This window comes from Thermobia domestica, chromosome 2, assembly GCF_964235325.1.
Source record: "Thermobia domestica chromosome 2, izTheDome1.hap1.1, whole genome shotgun sequence".
Classification (NCBI taxonomy): domain Eukaryota; kingdom Metazoa; phylum Arthropoda; class Insecta; order Zygentoma; family Lepismatidae; genus Thermobia; species Thermobia domestica.
This window is the reverse complement of record NC_137455.1, coordinates 289,631,838-289,654,624: the sequence shown is the minus strand read 5'-3', so window position 1 is coordinate 289,654,624 and position 22,787 is coordinate 289,631,838. Positions and strand designations below refer to the sequence as shown.

General features: G+C 34.1%; 1 protein-coding gene across 1 annotated transcript in view; it reads left to right on the top strand.

Annotated features, from left to right (window-relative positions):
- The first annotated feature begins 4,707 nt into the window (after positions 1–4,707).
- LOC145679453 (putative peptidoglycan muropeptide transporter SLC46) overlaps positions 4,708–22,787 on the top strand; it is a 48,772-nt gene continuing 30,692 nt past the window's right edge. The window contains exons 1-3 of the mRNA XM_081750033.1: positions 4,708–5,614; positions 6,028–6,198; positions 18,843–18,944. Of these exons, the coding sequence (XP_081606159.1) occupies positions 4,708–5,614; positions 6,028–6,198; positions 18,843–18,944 (1,180 nt within the window). The remainder of the gene's footprint in view (positions 5,615–6,027; positions 6,199–18,842; positions 18,945–22,787) is intronic.

Below are 22,787 nucleotides of genomic sequence, written 5' to 3'. Positions count from 1 at the left end.
CTAACACTTAAGTTGTATTCTGCAATTTCGCTTCAAAAATTTGAAACCTCATTCCAATTGTAAGGCACACTATCGAATATTTGTTGTATTTCGTGAGGTGTGTTTGATATTACCCCGGATGAATTTAAAGCAGTAAACATAATTCTATAAATTTCCCATCCTTCCTTGATCATTTGCTACAAACCGCATGAAGACCGAATTTCAGTTAGAAATTCTAGAGCCAAATGAAATCAGTGAGTTTAAAAAAAAATCACCCTGTATTTTGTCTAGCACTGACACATAGCATGTTTGAATCGATAGTATAAATCAAGCGTAAATCGTTTGATTGTTTAGCTCATTTGATAATAAACTAACAATAGGTGTCGTTGAAGTTGTAGTGAATATAGTGATGTAAACATATTCGTCATAATTTTACGACGATAACCTAATGACGCAAAGAAATTGTTTCTTTAGGTGTTATTACGTCAAAAAAAAAAAAAAAAAAGACAATAGATGACCTCTACAGATCAGATTACTGGAAATCTTTAAGGTTAAAAATACACGCCAAATACTTAGTTTCAGTGATTGTGAAAATCTAACTTTAATTTCTTTATCTTTACTGTTTCTTAGGAGTACGTATTTTGTCTTCTTCTCTACGAAAAGCGACGTAAAGTAGTGTTGCAAATCAACTTTGGAATTATCTTCTTATAACGATGGAAATAGGGATTTTAAAACTATAGTCAGACAGGGGAAGAGGAAATAAGTTCTGAATCACCAATATTATATTCTTCAACCCTTTTTCACTAGGAAATATTCACTTTAGGACAGAGGTGTGTATGTTCATACTTCTCTCCTTAGGTTTTGCCTCTTGTCAACATTATTTAATATATCTGGAAGATATAATGAAGAAGGGCTTGCATAATGAAGATGATATTTCAATAGGAGATAGAATATTTATGTGTACGTTTTGCAGATGATATGGCGCTTGTTGTGGATTTTGGAAAGAAAATTAATAAGATATTAGAAAACTTGAGTAAAATATGGTAATAATATAGAATGAAAATAAACTTTGAAACACATAAGCAATGATGATTGAACGAAAGATAGGAATGACGTAAGAAAAGTATAATTTGTGGGTTTTTAAATAAGTTAAGGGGAACGCTCATAAAATGTTTCGTGCGGAATTAGAAATATGAATATCACACAAAACAGTCAACAAAGACTGGAGGCTTTCAAAATGTGAGTATAGAGAAAAATGAAGAGCTGAGTCGAATGTACATGAATGAGAAAGTGTTCGAAATAGTATGCTAAAAAAATAGAAACAGGAAGAAAATTGGTAGAACATTGGTTAAGATGTAACTACATAATGAGAAAATGGGTCACGAACATCGTGACTCGTGACTCGGAAGATTCGGAAACAATCAAACCTATGACCTATCTGATCTTATGAACCGTACAATCCATTGGACCGGAGTGACGCGGAGACGACGAAACATTGTCATTTACATCAGTACGGTTTTATGACGGCTGTGAGGCTACTAAGGTAATTCTAACAAACACGATTCTGTCCTCTCTCTGTCTGTCTGTCTGTCTAATCTCTAAATTTTTAATTGTTTCTCACTTGTCTTCATTGTGTGTCAAAGTATTGCACTGAAAGATAACTCCAAAGTCTAAACGTATAAACGCATTAGAATCACAGAAAAGATAAGCTACATATTTTTTGTATGAGGGATCGTCAAAGTTTAATCGACCAAATCTGTTAGTTAAACTTGTCGTTTAAAATGACACTAAGGCCAAATAGTGTTGTGTTTAATCTTTTTTGCATAGTCTATGAGCAAACACCACTGTATTATTTTTTTTAGTATGGGAAGACAAATAAACATATATTAAAATATTCAGAACATTGTACTTTAAGAAATGTCACGCCGGGAATCAAATGCAAATGAATGTTCGAGCTCGAGTCGTGAGCATTATTAATCCACTCTGAAGTTAGAGCTGGTATTTTAGCTGCTTAAAAATGAAGTTACTGAAGATCATGCTGCATGGAAGTTTTCAGTTTGCGGCCAGTGATTTGCCAATAATGACAGAATACCTATTATGGAGTTGAATACTCTTTATCCTATTCTTCCTGTCTCTTTTAATACGTACTCAAATCATCATAAAAACGAAATAATTTTCGACCTCACTCCTTAGAAAAAAAGCAAAATATTCTACACTGCAAGAATGAGAATAAAGTTACTGAAGACAAACAAGGGACTCCCTCCTGGCTATATGGTGAGCATATGCGCCTTTAGCACAGGAGATCAGAATTCTATTCCCAGTGGGAGCTCATATCGATGCTGAAAGATACATGATTATACTTCAAATTAATTACTTTGTAAAAACAAATAATAATAATAATAATAATAATAATAATAATAATAATAATAATAATAATAATAATAATAATAATAATAATAACCGAAAACATCTGTGCGATTGCTTGTCGACATAGTTTACCTTCTAAAAATGAAATTTTAACTTCCTAAGATTAAACTTTATGTGAATTACATTCTGCTGGCTCCAAATCAATTGAAATCAATATTTTTTAGTTTAATGTTAAACGTTTAGGCCATTTATACTAAAGAAGACGAATGATTTATGAAAGTGGATGATTGTGAAGTTAAATTTTTTATACGCTCTCATTGGGAATCTAATCCCAGCATGTGCAACAAAGATGCATTCGCTAGCCACAAGACCAGCAGGGAGAGCTCTGTTGTCTCAAAGAACAGGAATCAAAGTTAAGTTGAAAATGCCGTAAATTGTCCTAAATACGAACCCTTGAATAGATTTTGATATATTTCAATCCTTAGTAATAATTATTCATTGTTTCATGTGTCACAGTGGCGTGGGGAAGGGGGCCTCCCAAATGGTTCCGACAATATACTTTGGTTATTTGATGTTTGTAATTTTTCTCGAAAAAAAAAATCAATTTCCTTTCAAGTACTCTATTTCAAAACAAAATATGTCACTAAACAGTTCCTAGACAAGCTGTGTTCACCAACGTCTTCTGTGTTCTTTAAACATGTTTGCATTTTGAGGGTATGGAACTCGAGTTTTACAAGAATCCTTGCTGTTCAAAGCGAAAAAGAAAGGAGAGCCTAATGTATGCATATGGTGACCTTCAAGTTATTGTTCTACTGTTTGACGTAGCAATGACCACAGTTTTCACGTGACTTCTTTCACCCAGAGCCAAAGTTTGCAGACTGAACTAGGCAATACTGAAAAAAATCAGTTCCTTTCTAATCATAAAAGGAGATTCCGAAAAAAATCTTTACTTTGTTCAAGAAGCAACGGACATATTTGAGCCCAAGAAATCACTGACCTCGACAAAAATAACCAAACACGTGGATGTGACCCTTCATCATCTATTTTGAATCATTCACCGCTGTTCCCAATAGGATTAACTACAACAGGAAAACTTGGTTTAATACTACTAACTTCTAGTCGCAATTGGCATCAAACAAAGCGACGATCAATTGATTTCGATAAATGCTTTACAGCTAGTTTCCTTAACCTACAAAGGAAAAAAGAAAAATCAAAGAAAGGAGGAGTAAAAATAAGGATTTTCATTTGCTGTTTTGGTTTCATTCAGATGAAAAATATTTTGCAAAAATTGTTTAGAGGAGAGGGTGGAAAACAATAGTAAAGACTTGTAGCGTGTCACTATGTCACAGCAATCTCTGATGTTTGATTAGTTATACCATTCAGAAAATTTGCAGAGTTAGACGTGTTTAGGGTGTCAAAATAAGAACTTATTTTGCAATTGCAAAATATCGGAAAATGTTTTGCAAAAGTGGAAAAAGTGAAAAAAGACAATTGTCTTAATTTCGGTGAGGAAAACATGCAAACAAAGAAACCAAACAAACTAAGCAGAAAAATCTATAGAAGATACTAATTCAGGTAAAGACTCGTAAAACGTTTTAGGAAAGAAGTTAGAACGAGAAATAAAGACATAAGTGGTGTAAATTTTGGCGAAGAAAATTTGTAAAAACAACAATCGTAAAATATTTGAAGAAGCCAGCACTTCAGATAAATATGCAAACATTATTATTATTAAAACTATAGCTTGCGGCGCAACAAAGCTATATATATCCTGGCTATGCTACTGATATGTAATGTTTCTTTGCGAGGGAAAACACGATAACCGGTTCCAGACAGAACATTACAATTAACCAGTCTTCACAGCGATAGAAAAAAATCAGGTTCTCAAACTCAAATTATACTTAAATGATAACTCATGAGTGATATACTGGTATTTCAAACGTTGCTACTTCTTGAGAAGGGTTTGTTTTGTATAAAATTTGATTTGGTTGGATAGAGAATTAACATTTATATTTCCAGTTTATAAAGATCAATAAACTGTACTTCATTCAAGAAAAAGTTTTTATTTCTAACCAAAACCTACTTGGGAAACCCTATACAACTGCAAAATATACGTACTTTGCAACACTGAAATTAAAAGGTGATAAAACTTGTTTGGTGACTAAATCCGTAATTAAATTTCTATCTCCATTGTGTCCTTTATCTTGAACCTCTTGAAATGCATCAGGAAGCAAAAATTGGTTCGTTATCAGTTACCGTACTTGAAGATGTAAGTAAGTAATCGTCCTCAGTGGAGCGCGGCATGGCGTTTTAACCTGTTGGCTTTGGTATTGTTCTACCCGTCCTGTACTTGAGAAAGCAGCAATGGATTCACAAGGTTCTTCTACGAGTATTGTAGCAGAATCCGATTCAGAAGACTTAAATGATAAAAAGTCAAAATGGAAAGATTTTGTCCATAACATAACAGTGGAGCCAAGTGCTGCTTGCTATATAATAGCTACATCAATAACAGGTATTTGTAATCAAAATCTTTTGCTGCAAAAGACGTGTTATTCATATCTCAATTACACAGACCAGCAATGTGATGCATATGCCGCAGGAAACATTACGAATGTAACAGCAAACATTGAGGAAGAGGCTCAAAAGATTGTGGCAGGAATTTACACTTGGAAATCCATTCCTGAATTTGGAATTCCTTCAATTTTAGTATTATTTCTGGGTGCCTGGACTGACAAATATGGTAGGAAACCAGTGATATTGTCACCTATGATAGGATCTATTGTATCGTCTATTTTGCTTATTTTGTGTGTAGTGTTTCGAGAGTGGTCTCCTGAAATGGCAACTCTGTGTGATATTCTTCCAACAGCCATAAGTGGAGGAAGGGTTTGTTTCCAGCTTGCAGCTCACAGTCACGTATGCGACAAGTCCAGTGAAAAAAGTCGAACTGTTCGCATTGGCCTTCTTAGTTCCTGTCTCCTTCTAGGAGCTCCTATAGGGACAGCTACTGCTGGTGTACTCTACCAGGCCACTGGATACTATGGTGTATACGGTGTTACAATTGGTTTGAACTTTATTGGTATAGTTTACGCATTTTTCAGAATTAAGGAAGAAATTCAACAGGAAGACACAAGTGCATCATGGAAGGAAGTTTTCCACTTAAAAAATTTCACTGAGACTTTTCGAACTACATTTAAATCACGAAAGGGATCTGATCGCACCCAGGTGTTGCTTATTATTCTGGTTTATGTATTCACATATGGACCGTTTGTCGGTAAGTTTCTTTTTCTGGAAATTATTTAAATATATTTCTTAAAATTTAGTACTTTTTAAGCAAGCGGATTAGAACATTCAAGCAGGCAAATTGTTTTCAATTCGTCTTACTAGTTTACTGTATGCGTTTCTTCCTATCAGCAATATAAATGTTCGTTTGTCCCTTAATTTTACTGGACTAGATTCTATATTTTACTAACAGCACACAGAACTACAGGTGCATCATAGGAAATTTGAAACATTTACGTGCATCAAATGGCGCGTTAATATGTATAAATTTAGTTTTTCTCACTGATGCGCAGCATTTTCAACCCGAGAGAACGTTCGAAAATAAGAAACGGGTCATTTGAGACATTTAAATGCATTGTGGTTTAAGATTACTCGATTGATGCATCTGTTTGCATCTGTTTGCAGATGCATTTCTTCTTGATAAGCGCGTCACCTGTCGTGTTTTGTTTGAAGCTAGTCTCCAGCACTTGCTGCGCATGCTCGACTGGCTTTCGTGGTGTTATGGAGCGAATTCTGACTTGTTATTGTGTGTGTTCGTTTGTCTGGTGCTGGAGAGAACTGCTAACAAAAACGGAGGTAAGTGTATATTAAAATACTATATTAGTGTGTTAGGTAATAGAACTATGTAGTTATTAAGAAAACTACCGTTAGCAAAACAAAAATACCAACAGACAACAAGAAAAAAGACAAAGCCATAAGGAATTCTCAGAAGGAACTCGTTTCCTTCACAAATCCACAAAGGAGTGAACAAATAAGGAATCTCACTTGCTTGTGATTCATTTCCCAGAAGTGAAGAAAAAAAAAAAAAAACTTGACAAATTAATCGTATCAACACACCAGTAATACGAGACGATTGCATGCAAATGACTCATGCTACTATTTACATAAAAGTACCTATGATTTCGAAAATAATTTCAGATTTAAAACAAAAATGGTGCTGGCTACTAGGTTCTCATTAAAAATATCCGATGCATGCGTGAACTCCGAAGCGCTATTATTATTATTATTATTATTATTATTATTATTATTATTATTATTATTATTATTATTATTATTATTATTAATAATAATAATAATAATAATAATAATAATAATAATAATAATAATAATAGTAGTAATAATACTTAATATTCTTATTAGGTGAAGGTTGATTACTTAGAAAAAATTGATTTAGCTCGCATAAGTTGGTAGTCCTGCATCAAGTGCGCCGATCCGGGGGGGGGGGTTAGTGACCTGGGACCCCCAAAGTTGAAATGGCCCTCTAATGAGGGGGCCCAAATTGCTAAGTTGAAGCAGGTTCTTCTATTTCTACAGTACATGGTCATTCGTTTTTCCCTTTTACTAATGCATATCTTTCATAGGACCCCCCCCCCAAAGTTACACAGAAAACGGCGCTCTTGTCCTGCACAAAACCAATAATACAGTACCTACTAAAGGTCACACATGGTCACGTAATTGTGATGTTTTGGTTACAGTATCGGGCCAAAAGCCCCGATTTCGTGACATTGAAGTAAGTATTGACAAAACACGGGTATGCCCACTATTGAGCAGGAAATAAATTGAAGATTAAAAACAGTAGCACGGCATTAATCCTTATATACAGTATATCGTATATGTTTATACGTTAGGGTAATATTTTCATTATTCGATTTAAAAAGTACTAATAAAGCTTTTTCTCCTAGCGTGGAAGCATTGTAGAACACGTTACATATGGTTTCACACCTTTTTGGGTCGAAATATAGGGTGTGATGGCGTCATAACTTAAAACAAAATAATTTTTTGTTAGACCTATTTTTACTACTTTTGGGTGACTTACTTTTACACCTATTAAGATTGAAAATTTGCACAAACATTCAGTGCACCCCTTAATATTTTTCAGATCTCTACATTAACACAGGGGCAGTTCAGAGGTGCAAGAATGTAATAATAATAATAATAATAATATAAGAAGAAGAAGAACAAAAATTCTCTTTTTCTCGATTTTCCCGCTCAGATACTCGACGGAGACATGCGAATTGTACCGGTTTAGAAGGCTGTTTTATTCTGAAGAGAATGAGGTACGAACCATAATCCTAGTATAAATAAGGATGTCTCGGGAAATTTTTACCTGAAATCTTGTTTTAAACGGGAATTTATAGTACTGTGGGCATATTATTTTTTTTGACAGACTTACTTTTGCACCTAGAGGATTGATATTTTGCACATACATTCAGTGTACTCCTTAGTATTTTGCAGATATATTTCAGATCTCTGCGTTGCCACAAGTTGTGTTCAAACGGGTAAAAAGGTTAAAAAGGGATATTTTAATAAATCCCTTTTTCGATATTTTCCCGCCTCAGATACATGATGAAGACATGTGATTGGTAACGTTAGAAAGTACTTTTCATTCTGAAGAAAATGAGGTACGAACCATGAACCTAGGGTAAATAGGGATGTCTTAGAAAATTTTCCGTTTTATGCGGAAATTTGGGGTATTGTGGGGATATTCTTAGCACATATGTTAATATTTTTTTTTACCTTACTTTTCTAAATAGAAGCCTGAAATTTTGTAGACATATTCACTATGCCCTTAACATTTTTCAGTTGAATTTGAGATCTTTGTGTTAACAAAGAGAGGAGGGGTCCAGAGGTGCTAAGAAAAAAGGGATATTTTTAACAAAAATCCCATTTTTTGCAATGTTTCCCGCCTCAGATACATGACGAGAACATATGAATGGTACCGTTTGAAAGGCTGTTGTATTCTAAAGAGAATGAAGTGTAAAACATGACCATAGGATGTCTCAGAAAACTTTTATATTACATCCGAATCGTTTTGAGTCATCTGGGCCACTGTGGGGATGTTCTTAGCTGATTGGTATTTTTTTTTCCATATCTACTATTCAAGATAGAAGCTTGAAAATTTGTACACACATTTCGTACTCCATTTAGTATTTTTCTGTAGATTTTGAGATATGTGTGTTAACACAGGGTGTTCCGGAGGGACCCAAAATAGAAAAAAGGGATTTTTTCTACCAAAAGCTTCATTTTTTCCCTCAACTTTCCCACGATAGGGAAATGTGAATAGTACCGTTTGAACACAGCGTATAATAAGAAAAGGAAATTTCAAATGTAATTTCTGGCAACACTATCAGGTTAACTTTTCAGAGGTTAACAGGATTTTCCACTAGTGTTATGTTCTTCCAATGAATTCAATTTGATTATGAGATTTAAACTGACTGTTACTTCTTTTTAATTAAAATTCAGAGTTTCATGAACGGGAAATGAAAGAAACATAACTTAGCATGTCAGAAGGCTTCTGATGATGTGTCAGTAGAGGCAAGAGAAACACCCACTACAAAACATGCTACAGGCTAAACCAATAACTTCTTAGTTACTGTTCCATTCTCAGTTTTTTTTTTTTCTCAGAACACGCGTCGTGTACTTACGTAACATCATATATTACTGAGAAGGTAACCCTGATAGCGAAATTCTGCTTTCAGATTTGAATTTAACATGGTAAATTACTATAGACCTACAGACTTTTATCCCAGAAATATAATTTTTTAGAACATTGTAATTATACATCACAAAAACAGTTTTCATATTTTTGTACCTAATTCGAAACGTCCACGTATTTTTCCGTTTGCAAAATATATTTTTAATATTTAAACACAGCAAAATGTAAATGAACAATTCTTTCAGATGATGTTAAAATGAAACTTTGGGTGTCTTCCCGTTTGGCCTTTTCCCGTTTCACCTTGTGCCTGTTTTCATTACTTCAGGCTATGATGCTAAAATAGTATATGCTAATTTGATTGTAAGGCGAAACAGGAATTCCCGTTTGCCCTTTCCAATTCGCCTTACACCAGCGAAGGGAATTTTCAAATCATGATAGGGAAATATAGTGTTAATTTGGGAAACATTTGTAAGGCTAGTAGTATTTACGTTTGAACGAACAGAACAGCGTATAATCAAAGCAAGTATTCAGAATACTGTGTTATTTGCGTCACTGTTTAAAAAATTGCTCATGTAGCCTTGTATCTGTACCTCACATATGAAGAAGAGAGCGGCGGAAGAACGAACATCAACAATTACTAAGACATATAGGTAAGTATATATAATAGTTGTAATAAGGTATAAGTTATTTTGACACTGAAGCTTCTCTGCATGTTTCTAATATTTATTCTTGCAACTTGTCCAAAACTTATTTTAGAACTTTAGATGTGGAACTTTTCTTAAATGGCATCCTAGCTAGCACACAAATACATAGTCCATTTTTTATTTATAGTGTAACACAATTAACCGGTCGTATTTAAGCAATATTCCGTCTGTCTTTACTTTCTCGAGGGAAAGAATAACATATTTTTTTCTGTTGATGTTTAAAATGAATTTATTTTCTTCTCTCCAGGAAGAAGATTGCTAAGGGAAATTACTGTAGTGAAACTGCAACTGTTGTCCCTCTTTTTCGTGCCGTCAAACACTCTCTATATAACGTATGAGCATGAACCGGGCACCACTATCGCAAAGATTGAGTAAATTGAAGGTGAAAGGATCGTGGAGCGAAACGCACGACGGCAAAAACTTTTATTGAGGGATGAAGGCGTTGACACCAGTAGAATTCTTGTGAGTTATATTTTAGTAATCAAGAAAATAGTATATCATTTCCTACTTTCTTCTTCTTTTTTTTTTTTTTTTTTTTTTTTTTTTGAAATCGTGAAAATCAGATATGACAATAGTAATAGAAGTAAGAATATTAATATTAAAGCATTTTCTTTAGAATGCCTGTGTTATTTATTCTAGTCTTTCTATCTTCAACAGGTTTTCGGCACTGTTGGAACTTTGGAGATTCTTTGTCAGTGCGACAGGATTGTAATGGATGGGACACTTAAGACTGTACCTTGCCTTTTCTCCCAAATGTACACCCTGCACGGAAAATATTTCGGCCAGGTATTTGTTCTCCTCTTCTGCATATTTCCCAGTAAAAAGTAAGAGTCATATGTAAGATTACAGGGGGTAATCAGGAAAGAAGCTGAGAAATTTCGACTGCGTTTCAAATTGAAAGAAGTTTCTATTGATCCTGAGAAAGTAGCAATCAATGCTGTAAAGTATTTCCTGGTTAAAATCAGAGGATGTTCCTTCCACTTCTCTCAGTCTGTTGAAGGAAGGTTCAGCAGTTAGGACTTTCTCAATTGTACAAAGAAAGCACTGAAGTGGAAAGATGGATTCGACATGCAGCAGCACTATCTCTGGTACCAACTTCCCATTTAGATGTAGTGTTTGTACGTTTGCAAGAAGATGCGCCTGATGTTCTATGTAAGGAGGAGTTCCATGATTATCTTGTAGACAATTGGCTGGATGATGGTGATACGTTATTCTCTCTGTAAGTATGTTTTCTTTCCTACATAAATAGATGGCGTTTAGTGCATTTTTTTTTTTTTTTTTTTTTTTTTAGTATTAAACCATTAATTAAGCTATTCCGAGCACTCTATAGCATAGCATTTTACCCATTAACACCTCATGTAAAGTGTAATATAGATTTTCTTGCGACGTGCATGTATTGAAGATTCTGCATACACTGATTTGTAAATTATCAAAAGAACACATTCTTTTGATTTACAAAAGAAATAAATTAGGTTCACCCAAAATTTTGCTTCGACTTTCTAACGTAGATTCTCCTGCAATCCTTTGAATTTTTAATGTGCTAATGATGTATTTTTACCTATTTGTAGTGACTTGTGGAATCACTTGGAAAACGATCAAGAACGAACGACTAACAATGCAGGACAGTGGCACGTCAAATTACGAAGAAAGGCATCAAGGGATCACTTAGACATACATTCTTTCATTGAATTAATGAAAGACAAGCAACGTGAAAATGAAAGATTGCGAGTACTTCTTTAAGTGGGTTATCAGAAAACACTTAGAAAGCTAAAGTAGAGACGGTTTGACGACAGGATTCACCGCCTAAAAGATAGACTTAAGAACAGTGAAATTGATGTAATTTCATATACTGATGCTGTTTCATATTATATCCAAATAGAAACTTGATATTCTATTTCGGGTGTGATAATAAAATTTATGTTCTTCTAAGATATTTGAGTTTAATTTGTCTGAAATAGAAGAGACGTTGCAGTTGAAAATAAGATAAATCTCTCTTTGTTACAGAAACAGAGTGGAAATGTCCTTGTATGTTATAAGGTCAAGCAGGAAAAGGCCAAACGGGAATTCCCTTTCCGCCTTAAGATAACATTCTTATCGGTTGTATGGCAAAATGTTTTGAGGGCATAAAGCGAAACGGAAAAAGGCCAAACGAGCATAAATTAGTATACTTAAATATATTATAAAAAGCGATAGAAAGATTCAGAGAACATAGACATACAAAGTTTGATTTATAATCTGAGTTGGTAGTTTCCACTTTTTTTTTTTTTTCACTGTAAAGTTTTGTGTTTCCCATCGCTAGATTTGCTATCGGTACGATTTTTCTAACATTGACCCATGTTCTTTTATTTTACCAAAGATAATTTGGGGTTTTAGCAACCTGTTAAAAAAAAAAAAAGCTATGTACCTAGGTATAATAAATTGAGTTCTTTTCCTTTTTTGACTTGTAAGGTATACTATTTGAAGGCCTTATGTTTGTAACTATTTTCTCATAATGGTTGTGACATAGTTTAGATGGATCTCATAAATTGAGTGGCCTAAATTGTATATTGCACATTTGATATACAGAGTTGTCAAGGGTATGAAAACGATGGAATAAATTTACAACACTACCAAAACTATGAAATCGAGGTTTATTGGTGTGATGCATGACAGAGTGAAAATATTCCACTTTACATGAGAGCCTCTGCGACCATTTTGGAAGGTATCATACTGGATTTTAATTAATTCAGTGAAATGAGAACTTCACGATCCGATACTATTGTTGAAATAAGGTGTGATTTCGTAACGATAGTGTGGTAGTTTCCTCTCTGCTTGTTTGCATCCTGAACAAAATTATGATCATAAATTTAGAATGACAAGTTTTTGTATATGTTCTAGACCTATGTGATCAAAATTTCGTTAACAAGAATATAGAAAACAATCTTGTTAATGTATTTAAAAATCACACTTTATTTCAAAAATAGTAGTGTTTCGTAAAGTCTATATTTCATTTAATAAACTCAAATCCAGTATGACAACTTCCAAAATGGCCGTAGAGGCTCTCATGCAAAATGGAATATTTGCACTCTGTCCTGCATCACCCCCAAAGCCTCGATTACATATTTTTAGTAGTGTTTTAAAGTTATTTAATCATTTCCACATCCTTGGAAATCCTGAATATTTAGGGAATATGCAACCAGCGACACAAACCACTGTTTCAATTAATGCATGTAAATGCTTCAGTAGGAGACAAAAAAATGCATAACATTTTGTGATTTCAGCAAAACGTTTAACTGCATAATGAATTTTATGCACACAAGTGCATCAATTAGCACAGTTTTCATTATGCATTTAGTTGCATCCTTAAAAATTATGCATCTAAACGTTTTGCTGGAGTCACAAAAGTTATGCATTTTTTTGTGTCAACTAACGCGTCTGTGGTTCTGTGTGAGTAAGATCTTACCGTTCAACATATTCAAAACAAATTCTAAACTTAAGCTTTTAATAAGATGTTCCAAGTGAGAGTAAGATGTTCCAAGAGTTCAAAGTAAAATTTTTCTTATACTCTTAAAAGTAAGGGGCATTTATTTTTTTTAAATTCAATTTTCTCGAAACGACTCTAACAACTTCATTTATATTTCATTAATAACGCTATCATATTGAATGTCATTTTTTCTAGAAAAATCCGTGTATTTTGGGGGCTAAGGTCTTTTGGACAATTTTCACAAAAACAACACAGGAGATTTTGTTCTCATTTCATGAATGAATGTTTCTTTAACAATCTTACAATATGGCATAGTCGTTTACATTTGGAGGTGAGTTTGATTTTCGCATTTCTCCCCTAAAAAAACATTCAGATGATATCCATAATTTATAAATAAACATTTCATTAATAACCTTACAATATGACAATTTATTTCTCACCATAAAAAATTCACAAGTAGTAGTTTACTTTTATGCGTTTTTCCCCTTACCCCTAAATGTTCAGGCAATTTTATTTCTTATTTCATACATAAATATTTAATTAAATATAGCCCTAAAATATGATGTGAGTCATTCCTCTTAAAAATGTCCATAAGAGGACTTTCGGGAGGTTTTCTTTCCAAACAATTATCTCAGAAATTATTCAGGAAATGTTGTTCATATTTCATAAATAAATATTTTATTAACAACATTGTGATGTGACCTAAATTTTTTTTTTTATGAAAATAAATACATAAGAAGTATGGTAGCTAAATTTTTCGGATAATTTTCACATAAAAATGACTTACCGTGTTAGATAATTTTGTTCATATTTTGTAAATAAATATTTCATTAGTAATCTTACAATGTGCCATAAATACTTGAAATTTTTCATTTTTAAAAAATTCAAAAGAGGAAGTTTATTATTTGAGGTGAGCTTTTTAAATATTTTTCTTTCGAAAATGTCTCCTGCGATGTTATTCACATTTCATAAATAAATATATCGTTAATAACCTTACAACATAGGGTAAATGTACCAGTCCTCGACCACCTAACTCATTTTCGTATGGTTCTTAATCGTTGTTCACTGACTGGAACAACTTAGAAGGATGCAACTAGCTCACATGTGTTCCTAAACCTATATTTTATCTATATTTTATCCAAAACTGAGATAACTTATAGCATTTATGTAATATTAGTCTTAGAAACACCAATGACTGATTTCTTTTAGTGTTCGACCACTTTTTGTTAATGTTCGACCGCATACTGTTTAGTCATCGACCACTCCTCGATTAATGTGCTTTTAATTACAGTATGAAGGATAAAGCATAACTTTACCAAACTAATAACATCTATAGGTGTTACAGAACTAGTTTTTCAGGTATCACTTCGCAGTTTCGCACAATAGTCGCTGAGAATAATGCGACTATTGTGATAGTTTGTCAAGAAAAGAACCACCAAATTAATTTAAGGTTCAGTGGAATGCAGCACTAAACACGGTTCGTCTTCTCTGGGTTGAAAGGGTATAAACCCCTACTTCTAAATTCGGTTTTAATTACTACATGGTGTTGCTACCTTGTATATCACTCTTTTAATTAGTGGTGCAAAAGTAACGCGTATAACATTTTGCTCATTTTCCATGTAGTACTCTCGAAGTGTCTTTTTTCATTCAGTTTTCAACGATTTGAACAATGATACGGCGCAGGGTTGAAGAACATGTGTGGTGCTAGGTAGCAGGCAGAAGAGTACTATACCATACCTAGAACAAAATTTGCTGACTCATTGTCAAATAAGTCTTGTGGCCGTCGATTAGCAGAAGGGCTGGTTTCTAAATAGAGGAATCATCCACCCATTTTAGGAAGCCGTTTGCTATCCATTCGTAGAACGTTTCACTTCGCATTTAGCCATTTTTTGACCTGCCTATAAAAATCTCTGAAGAAACTGCACTGATGACATTCTTATATCCGGATATACGACCATCGGGAACACAATTCCTCCTGCTATGGAAAAAGTGCAAAGCACTGTTAATGTTTCCTTTTCGTTGTCCTTCACCTCGTACGTATTTTTCCACCCTTTGGGCCCCAACACTTTTCCTGATTTGAGACGCAGTTGAAAGCTGGATTCATCAGCATTAAATATTCGCTCAGAATCATTCAGAATATCAGATTGCCCCATTTTTTTCAAGTATTTCTCAGGGTCCTGAAACCACAAACGAATGTTTCCCTCGGCTACAGCGTATTGCGCCTTGTTCAAAGTTTCAGGACACGATTTGTGGGTGTCTTCTTGTGTAAGTTTACGTAGAACCAGATTTCACCAGGTCGATAGTCTTTGAACGGCTTTTTACCTTTTTTTGAATGGACATCTTTTTAACACTGTTCAGAAGATCATGTTTATTTTGTAGAAAGCCATTTTGCTCATATTAATGAGCCAGTTTGCTAATCCCTCTTCTTTCTGTGTTAGGTATGGTTCTGGACCCAATCTTTGCTCTTTGGGACTGTGACTATGAAATTTATGCATCAGCGTTACCCGAGGAATTCCATAGATTGCTGATGTCTTTTTTTGCGACAAGCCTCCATAGCTTATTGTAGATCCGCGTTTGAATAAGCTGGCAGTTTAAGCTTAGGTCTACTCAGACTCATTATCCCTGAAAGAAACAGGAAAATTCTTAAGGACATGCAAGGAAAACAGACATATTCCAAACGTAAGCTGATAGCTATTTCGCTAACAATATGTGAATGCAGTTCCACGACAAAGCGAGAATAGTGTAGTTCACTATTAAACGAATTAGACTAAATATAATAAATTTATTATTCAAATGAAATATCATACCCTAACAGAGCCGTTAATTTTCCATGAAGATCTTGGGGAAATACATGAATATTCAGTTACTTGAATTTGAATTTATTTTATGGCCTTTAGGCATCTAAGGTTCCGGCCGGGATAGAGTAGAGGAAGAGGATGTTGGAAATTAGATGCCAGGACCTATTTTGTAGGTGCCATCCCAGCATTTTTCTGGTGTGACAGGAAAACCCCAAAAGAACTTAGTCAGGATGGTGTGTCGCTAGGCTCAAACCGAGGACCTCCCGAATGCTAAGCCAACGCTCTACCATTCTTTTAAAATTCGTCTTAACTGAGACATTCAGTCTGATGGCTTCTCGCGCCAATTTGTTGTAATCTAGTCACGACAGGGACACAAATACAGAAATATCGAGGACAATTAAAAATATCTTTGCTCCTCAGAGGGATTGCCTCCTCATGATTCGAAGCCTAACGCTCGAGACCACTACCACTGAGCCACGGCCATTCGGTGAATATTCACTTAGTAAGAGTAAGATTCAGCAGATGATTATACAAATGTAAATTGATCACTGAATTAATGATTGAATCAAGGAATTCTGCGAGAAATCACAAACGCAAGGCGTGGTCGGACACTGAAAAAAAGTTAATCCTCGATCAGTACAAATGTATTACGAAAGTACGGTAGTGGTCGAACACTAGTAAATATTTTTGTACATCATTATAACTTCAGAATTGGCAACTAGGAACTCACTTCATGCAGATGAATCGAAAATAAGTCGTTATCGACATTTCTATAATTTTTTAGTGCTCGACCATCCCGTCGTCGAACACTAGTTAACAAAGAATATTTCATGTCATTGTCTGACCACTACATTTTATTGATTTATTCTTCAAACCTTACAGTTATCACTAAAATTTTATTACGAAATGTGCTCTACAATTCTATGCAACAGAATAGTATGTGCATTTCTTACCTGGTGCGATAAAACCACGGAAAAGCATGAAAAACAGGGCGCTGTCGTTCCCATTTGCAACAGATTAAACCTATCGAAAACTCGGTGCGTCTCCCGTACGCATACATTTGATTGGCTATTACCGAATGCATGTGCAATATATTTTGACAGTATCTTTGTGATTGGTTCAGAATAAGCTGCAATTCAATTATAATGAAAAATCATACCTTTTTATCGGAAAATAAGACTAATACATGGTTTTAAAGTGAAAAGTGGTCGGCAACTAGGGGGTGGTCGAAGACAGGCACAGCCACCCTACCATAAGTTACTTCTCATAAGAAACTCACGAGAAGTTGTTTTATTACTGTAGGAAGGCGGACTTCTTTCCGAATATTCTCATAAACTGTTCAGGTTTTGTTCGTATTTCACAAGCAAATATTTAATTAACAACCACCTAATATAACATAACTTATTTCTCATTAAAAATCCACAAATGGAAGCTCACTCATGGTTTCTTCGGACGACGTTTTCCCAAAACACCTACTATAATTTCGTTCAAATTTAATAAATATATGTTTCAGGAGTAACTGCAGATTAAACTCTAACTTGGTTAAAGTTTTGTTCGCTCAGACGCACCCTAATGTAGAAAGTAATTTGGTTTACATTATATATATACTTTACAATCTACATTTATTACTTAAAGAAGTATACTGTTTTCAAATAAAAAGTAATAATAAGGAGAATCATAGTGATAACACAAAGAGGTCACATTTTCTCTCTCTTCTTATCAGATTGAAAGGAAATACCAGTAATTGTCATTGAAAATTATAAGGACCTATGAAGAGATTAATGTATACGCAAAAAACGTGCAGCTACTTCATATGTATTGTGTTCATAATCAGTAACTAACACTCCCACAATTTTCAATTATATTATACTCGAACCATATTCTAACGTAATGCATATTCTTTGATAACAATATTATAATCATAATTTAAGAACTTTTATTCTTACGTATTTGATTCAAAAGGTTAAACAGAGGTTAGTGAACAATGCTTGACAGTATGCATGGGAATCGAAGAACGTTCTCGTCTTACTTTGTTGAATTGTTGGAGCGAGAATTATTGGGAAGAAAATGTGGAAGAGAAGGAGAGATCCCTAAAAACCTCATAGACACGATCTTTTCCACCACAAATTCACATGGCCGAGGATCGAATCAGAAGTGGGCTCCCTACAACTGAGCCACCGAGTCCTTTAATAATGTTGTAAAGAGTACGTTCCTAAGTGAGGAACTAAGACATGAAACTAGTTGAAAAAGATACAACTATATGTTGGGTTGGTAACAGTGTTAATTTGGTGGTATTACAAAATACATCAGATAATTTCCCTCTGCCTTTCAGTATTCGAATCTTACAAAATTTCGGTGTTTTATATTATTATTATTATTATTATTTTTATTATTATTATTATTATTATTATTATTATTATTATTACAGAAAACTGCTTCCTGCTGTTACCGTTTTCACTCTATAACGATAAAAGTTAAAAGTGGAAGTGGGTTGATTTGTGGCTTCTTTCCGGGTTGATTTGTGGTTGGAAGTGGATTCTTTCCGTTTTCAATAAAGAGATTAGAATAGAGATGGAGTATATTTTTGAGACGTTTAATTACTTACAGAAAAACTCTTCTTACCATCTATTATTCTAAGTTGATCAACGTACAACCCGAAGTGGTTGACTTTTTTACTACTTCCGGTTTGAAGAAAGGTTAAGAGAGAAGATGGTTCTTACTTTTAGAACTCTAAATCGATTTGCAAAATGTAGTCTTTGTGAAGAAGTTGATTCTTTTAAAAAGTAACAAGAAAGTAATCTTGTCTTTGTACTTTTCAGGTGAATTCAGTTTCTTATACTTGTACGTAAGAAATAAATTTGGCTGGGATGAAGTGAAATTTGGGTTATATTCTGCTTACAAAACATTTATAATTTTGATTGGTAAGTAAATTATTTTCTTCAAGCAGATTTTTGTAATAAAAAGAAAAAAACAATTATTCTTTTCCATGTTCTTAATAATTGATAATTGGCACTAGAGAAATGACTGATGTTATATAATCAATTTAGTTATGATTGATTGTTTTATTTTTATTTATGTCCTTATGCAAGGGCGATGTTATGAAGAACGGAATACTTTCTTGAGCACTTGCAATTATCCAGTGCAGTTATGTACTGGTATAGACACAGTATATCAAACAGAACCACATTGTGCACCCAACCCAATCTCAATAACTTTTCATTCAATGGACCAACTTCGCGTAAGTACGATATTCATTATTTTTTAGTCTAACGTCACTCGATTATGATCCGAGTCTAAGAGAGACAGTGATGATGGTGAGTGAAGTGATGGGATGTAGGAAGTGGGAGAATGCGGGAGAGTCTCGAGAAAACCCACCCACACGGTCTTTGTCAACCATAAAGTCAATTTAGCTCGAGTTGGAATTGAACCAGGGACCCCAACACCAGAGGTGAGCGCTTATGCAATTGTGTTAGTGAATATTATGTAATCTTAAAATGGCAGGAATATTTATTAATTACAATACTTATTTCATTTGTCTTCTATTACCAGCAGTTTATACTTAATTTTGTAAATGCTCAATAGCTCAGTGATTTTCAAATTGAGGAAGAGGTAGTAGCAATTTCGTACCATGTCACGTAACACTACGTCTAATTGCTATTTAGTGCCTAGAAGCTGAAGTAATTACGTGTCTACGTAAAATTAGAAACCAAATTTTAACAACAAAAGCTGCGACGATGTTATTCTGTAAGACAATTGGGAACCAAATGACAGATCAGCTGTAAGTAGTGTTAACCGCAGACCGCTTAACAACCCCTTCGACCCTTGAACTTCCTCTGAATACCACCATCAGACCCTTGAACACCCCCTCAACAAAATACCAACAAGCAACCCCTTTTGGGAGTGAGATACGTTACATAATTTGTTATTTAACTTTGTAATGTACAGGGTGTCCAATGTACAATGGAACCCGGAGTTTGGGATAGTAGAACTCTTGAACCTGAAGTGATACACGAATAATGGTTATACCAAAATGAAGCTTTGTTCATGCATATATTTTTAAACTAAGAACAACGATTGAAGTACACTAGGAACCACACAGTGTTGCCAGATGTAACCGAAGGTGTAAATCAAGTTTTTTGCAAAACATGTAAATTGACTCATTACTCATAGGTATGGATGTTCTGTCGTTAATTTTCAGTTTGTCAGTAGGAGTAGCTTGGAAACTATAGAGCAGAAAAAAGAAATTTTCATTTACGACGATAACTAATCGGATGAGGCCTCTGTAAGGGGAAACTAGAGAAATCGTAGTTTTCATAAATTAACACTCTGAATTGGCAACTTTGCTGATGTTTCAGTGCATCAAAAGGTGTGTTAAGGATCTGTCTACATTATGCAATTCCTGGAAACAATGAAAAACAAACTTTGAAATTATCATGATAAAATGTTTACTTACATGCACCCGGCAACACTGCTACTATCAGAAATGAGTTACCAGCTCTACACCGGATGCTGGGAATGTCCCCTGTTTTAATTCAAACATGGGTTCACACGTTTCACCAGGTTGGTAGCAACTTTACGAAGATTAGAAGTGTTAATGTTGTTAGTGGCACTGCGAATATTCGTTTCCAGGTCTTGAATAGTTCGAGAATTGTTCTTGTGTACCTCTTGCTTTAAACAATCACATAGAAATGAATGTCAGTGTTGCCGGGTGCATGTAAGTAAAAACTTTATCATGATAATTTCAAAGTTTGTTTTTCATTGTTTTCAAGAATTGCATAATATAGACAAATCCTTAAGAAACCTTTTGATGCACTGAAACATCAGCAGGGTTGCCAATTCACGTGTTAATTTATGAAAACTACAATTTCCCTAGTCCTCCCCCTACAGAGACCTTATCCGATTAGTTATCGTTGTAAATGAAAAAATCTTTTTTCTGCTCCATAGTTTCCAAGCCAGTCCAACTAAAACTGAAAATTAACGACAGAACATCCATACGTATAAGTTATGAGTCAATTTACATGTTTTGCAAAAAAACTTGATTTACACCTTCGGTTACATCTGGCAACACTGTGTGGTTCCTAGTGTACTTCAATCGTTACTTCCTAGTTTATAAATATATGCATGAGAAAGGGCTTCATTTTTGTATAACCATTATTCGTGGATCACTTCAGGTTCAAAAGTTTTACTATCCCAAATTCCGGGTTGATTGTATATTAGACACCCTTATTATCAAAAAGACTGATATGTCTAGTTCAAAATTTTAAAGTGACAACAATCATAAATTTCAATTTACAAAAGTAATTGAAAAGGTTGACAGAAAGAACCGAAGAAGAATCTCAAAATCCTAATTTTCGAAGAAACGGGAAAACTGACTGTGGCATTTTAATTTTATCGAAGAAATGTCAGCTTTTCAAAGTATAACTTAAATGGAACAAAATTTATTTTTGAAGAACCTAAATTCTTTAATAAATCTATTTTGAAATTTGCTCTTTTAAACCTTACTTTTGCTTAAACAAAAATTTTGAGAAATAGTCGTGTAATCATGAAGGAAAATATACCTATCATGAAATCGATTGATTGATTTGAGTTTACCATCCCGTTCAGAACCGGGATTATTTGAGACGTGAACCTACAGCTTAATGTGGTATTCGAAATTACATGAACTCCCACCAGGAGTCGAACCCGGGCCTCCCGTCTCAAGGGCAGGTACTTGTATCTATAAAATAGCTCAAATATAAACACGAAACTTCGACGGAATTTAAACGTTTCATGCCTTACGTACAGAGGCGTAGAGACTTTACTGCTCACTGTTTTGAGACCGAATTTTAAAAACACTGTTTTAACAAGATTCGCCAGAGAGCGTTTCAAATTTTTCTCCTACACCAAAATTTAAGAATAATGTACGAAAAAGTAAAAGAAAGAAAGAGAAAAAAGAAGAAAAAGAAAAGAAAAGAAAATCCTTTTTCTCAAAAAAGCGTTCTAAGTAATGCGTTCATAGCTACCCTATTAAATTGCGTAGTTTATTTTTCCCATAATGTTTCACCTGATTGGTGTGTGTGTTTGTTGTTCGAATGATTTTGTGAAAATGGTTCCAATGATTTACTGTTAAACACCTAATATGGAATATTCCGTTTCTTTCCTAAGAACACAGAAAAAACAACTTTCCCTCGGATAATTATGATAATTTTGTTGCTATTTCATTAATTTTATGCCTTTTAATATTAGACGTTTAACAAAAAAAAGTTTAATGATAATACTTATTATACTAATCAATAAAACTTACTGAGCTAAACAAAATAATATCCGTGAATGTCAAATCTCATGCGTAGTTTTCGAGAAAATCGAGGAAAAGAAATTTATTTGTAAACCGAACAAGTACCAGTACCACGTGTACACATTAAGAAGTTGCATTTGTATGACGTGATACTCTTTCAATAAACACTGAAACTGGAAGTGGTAATAAATTTCTATCACTTCCGGTTTTAGTAGAGAGATTAGAGTAGAGCTGAAATATATTTTTTGGATACTTAATTTATTCCAGAAAATCGTTTTTCACTATATATTACCATTTTTGTTCTATAATTATCAACGTAAAAAAAACGGAAATAGTTGATATATAAAACTTCAATTTTGAATATCACATCTATCTACGAGCTCGCTTTCTAAATGTTGATCCTCTGAATCCTGGCCAAAATCCATCCTGATCTATCAAGTTTTTCCAGATGAACGGACATACCAAGTAACTCTACAGCCTTTGTAACCTG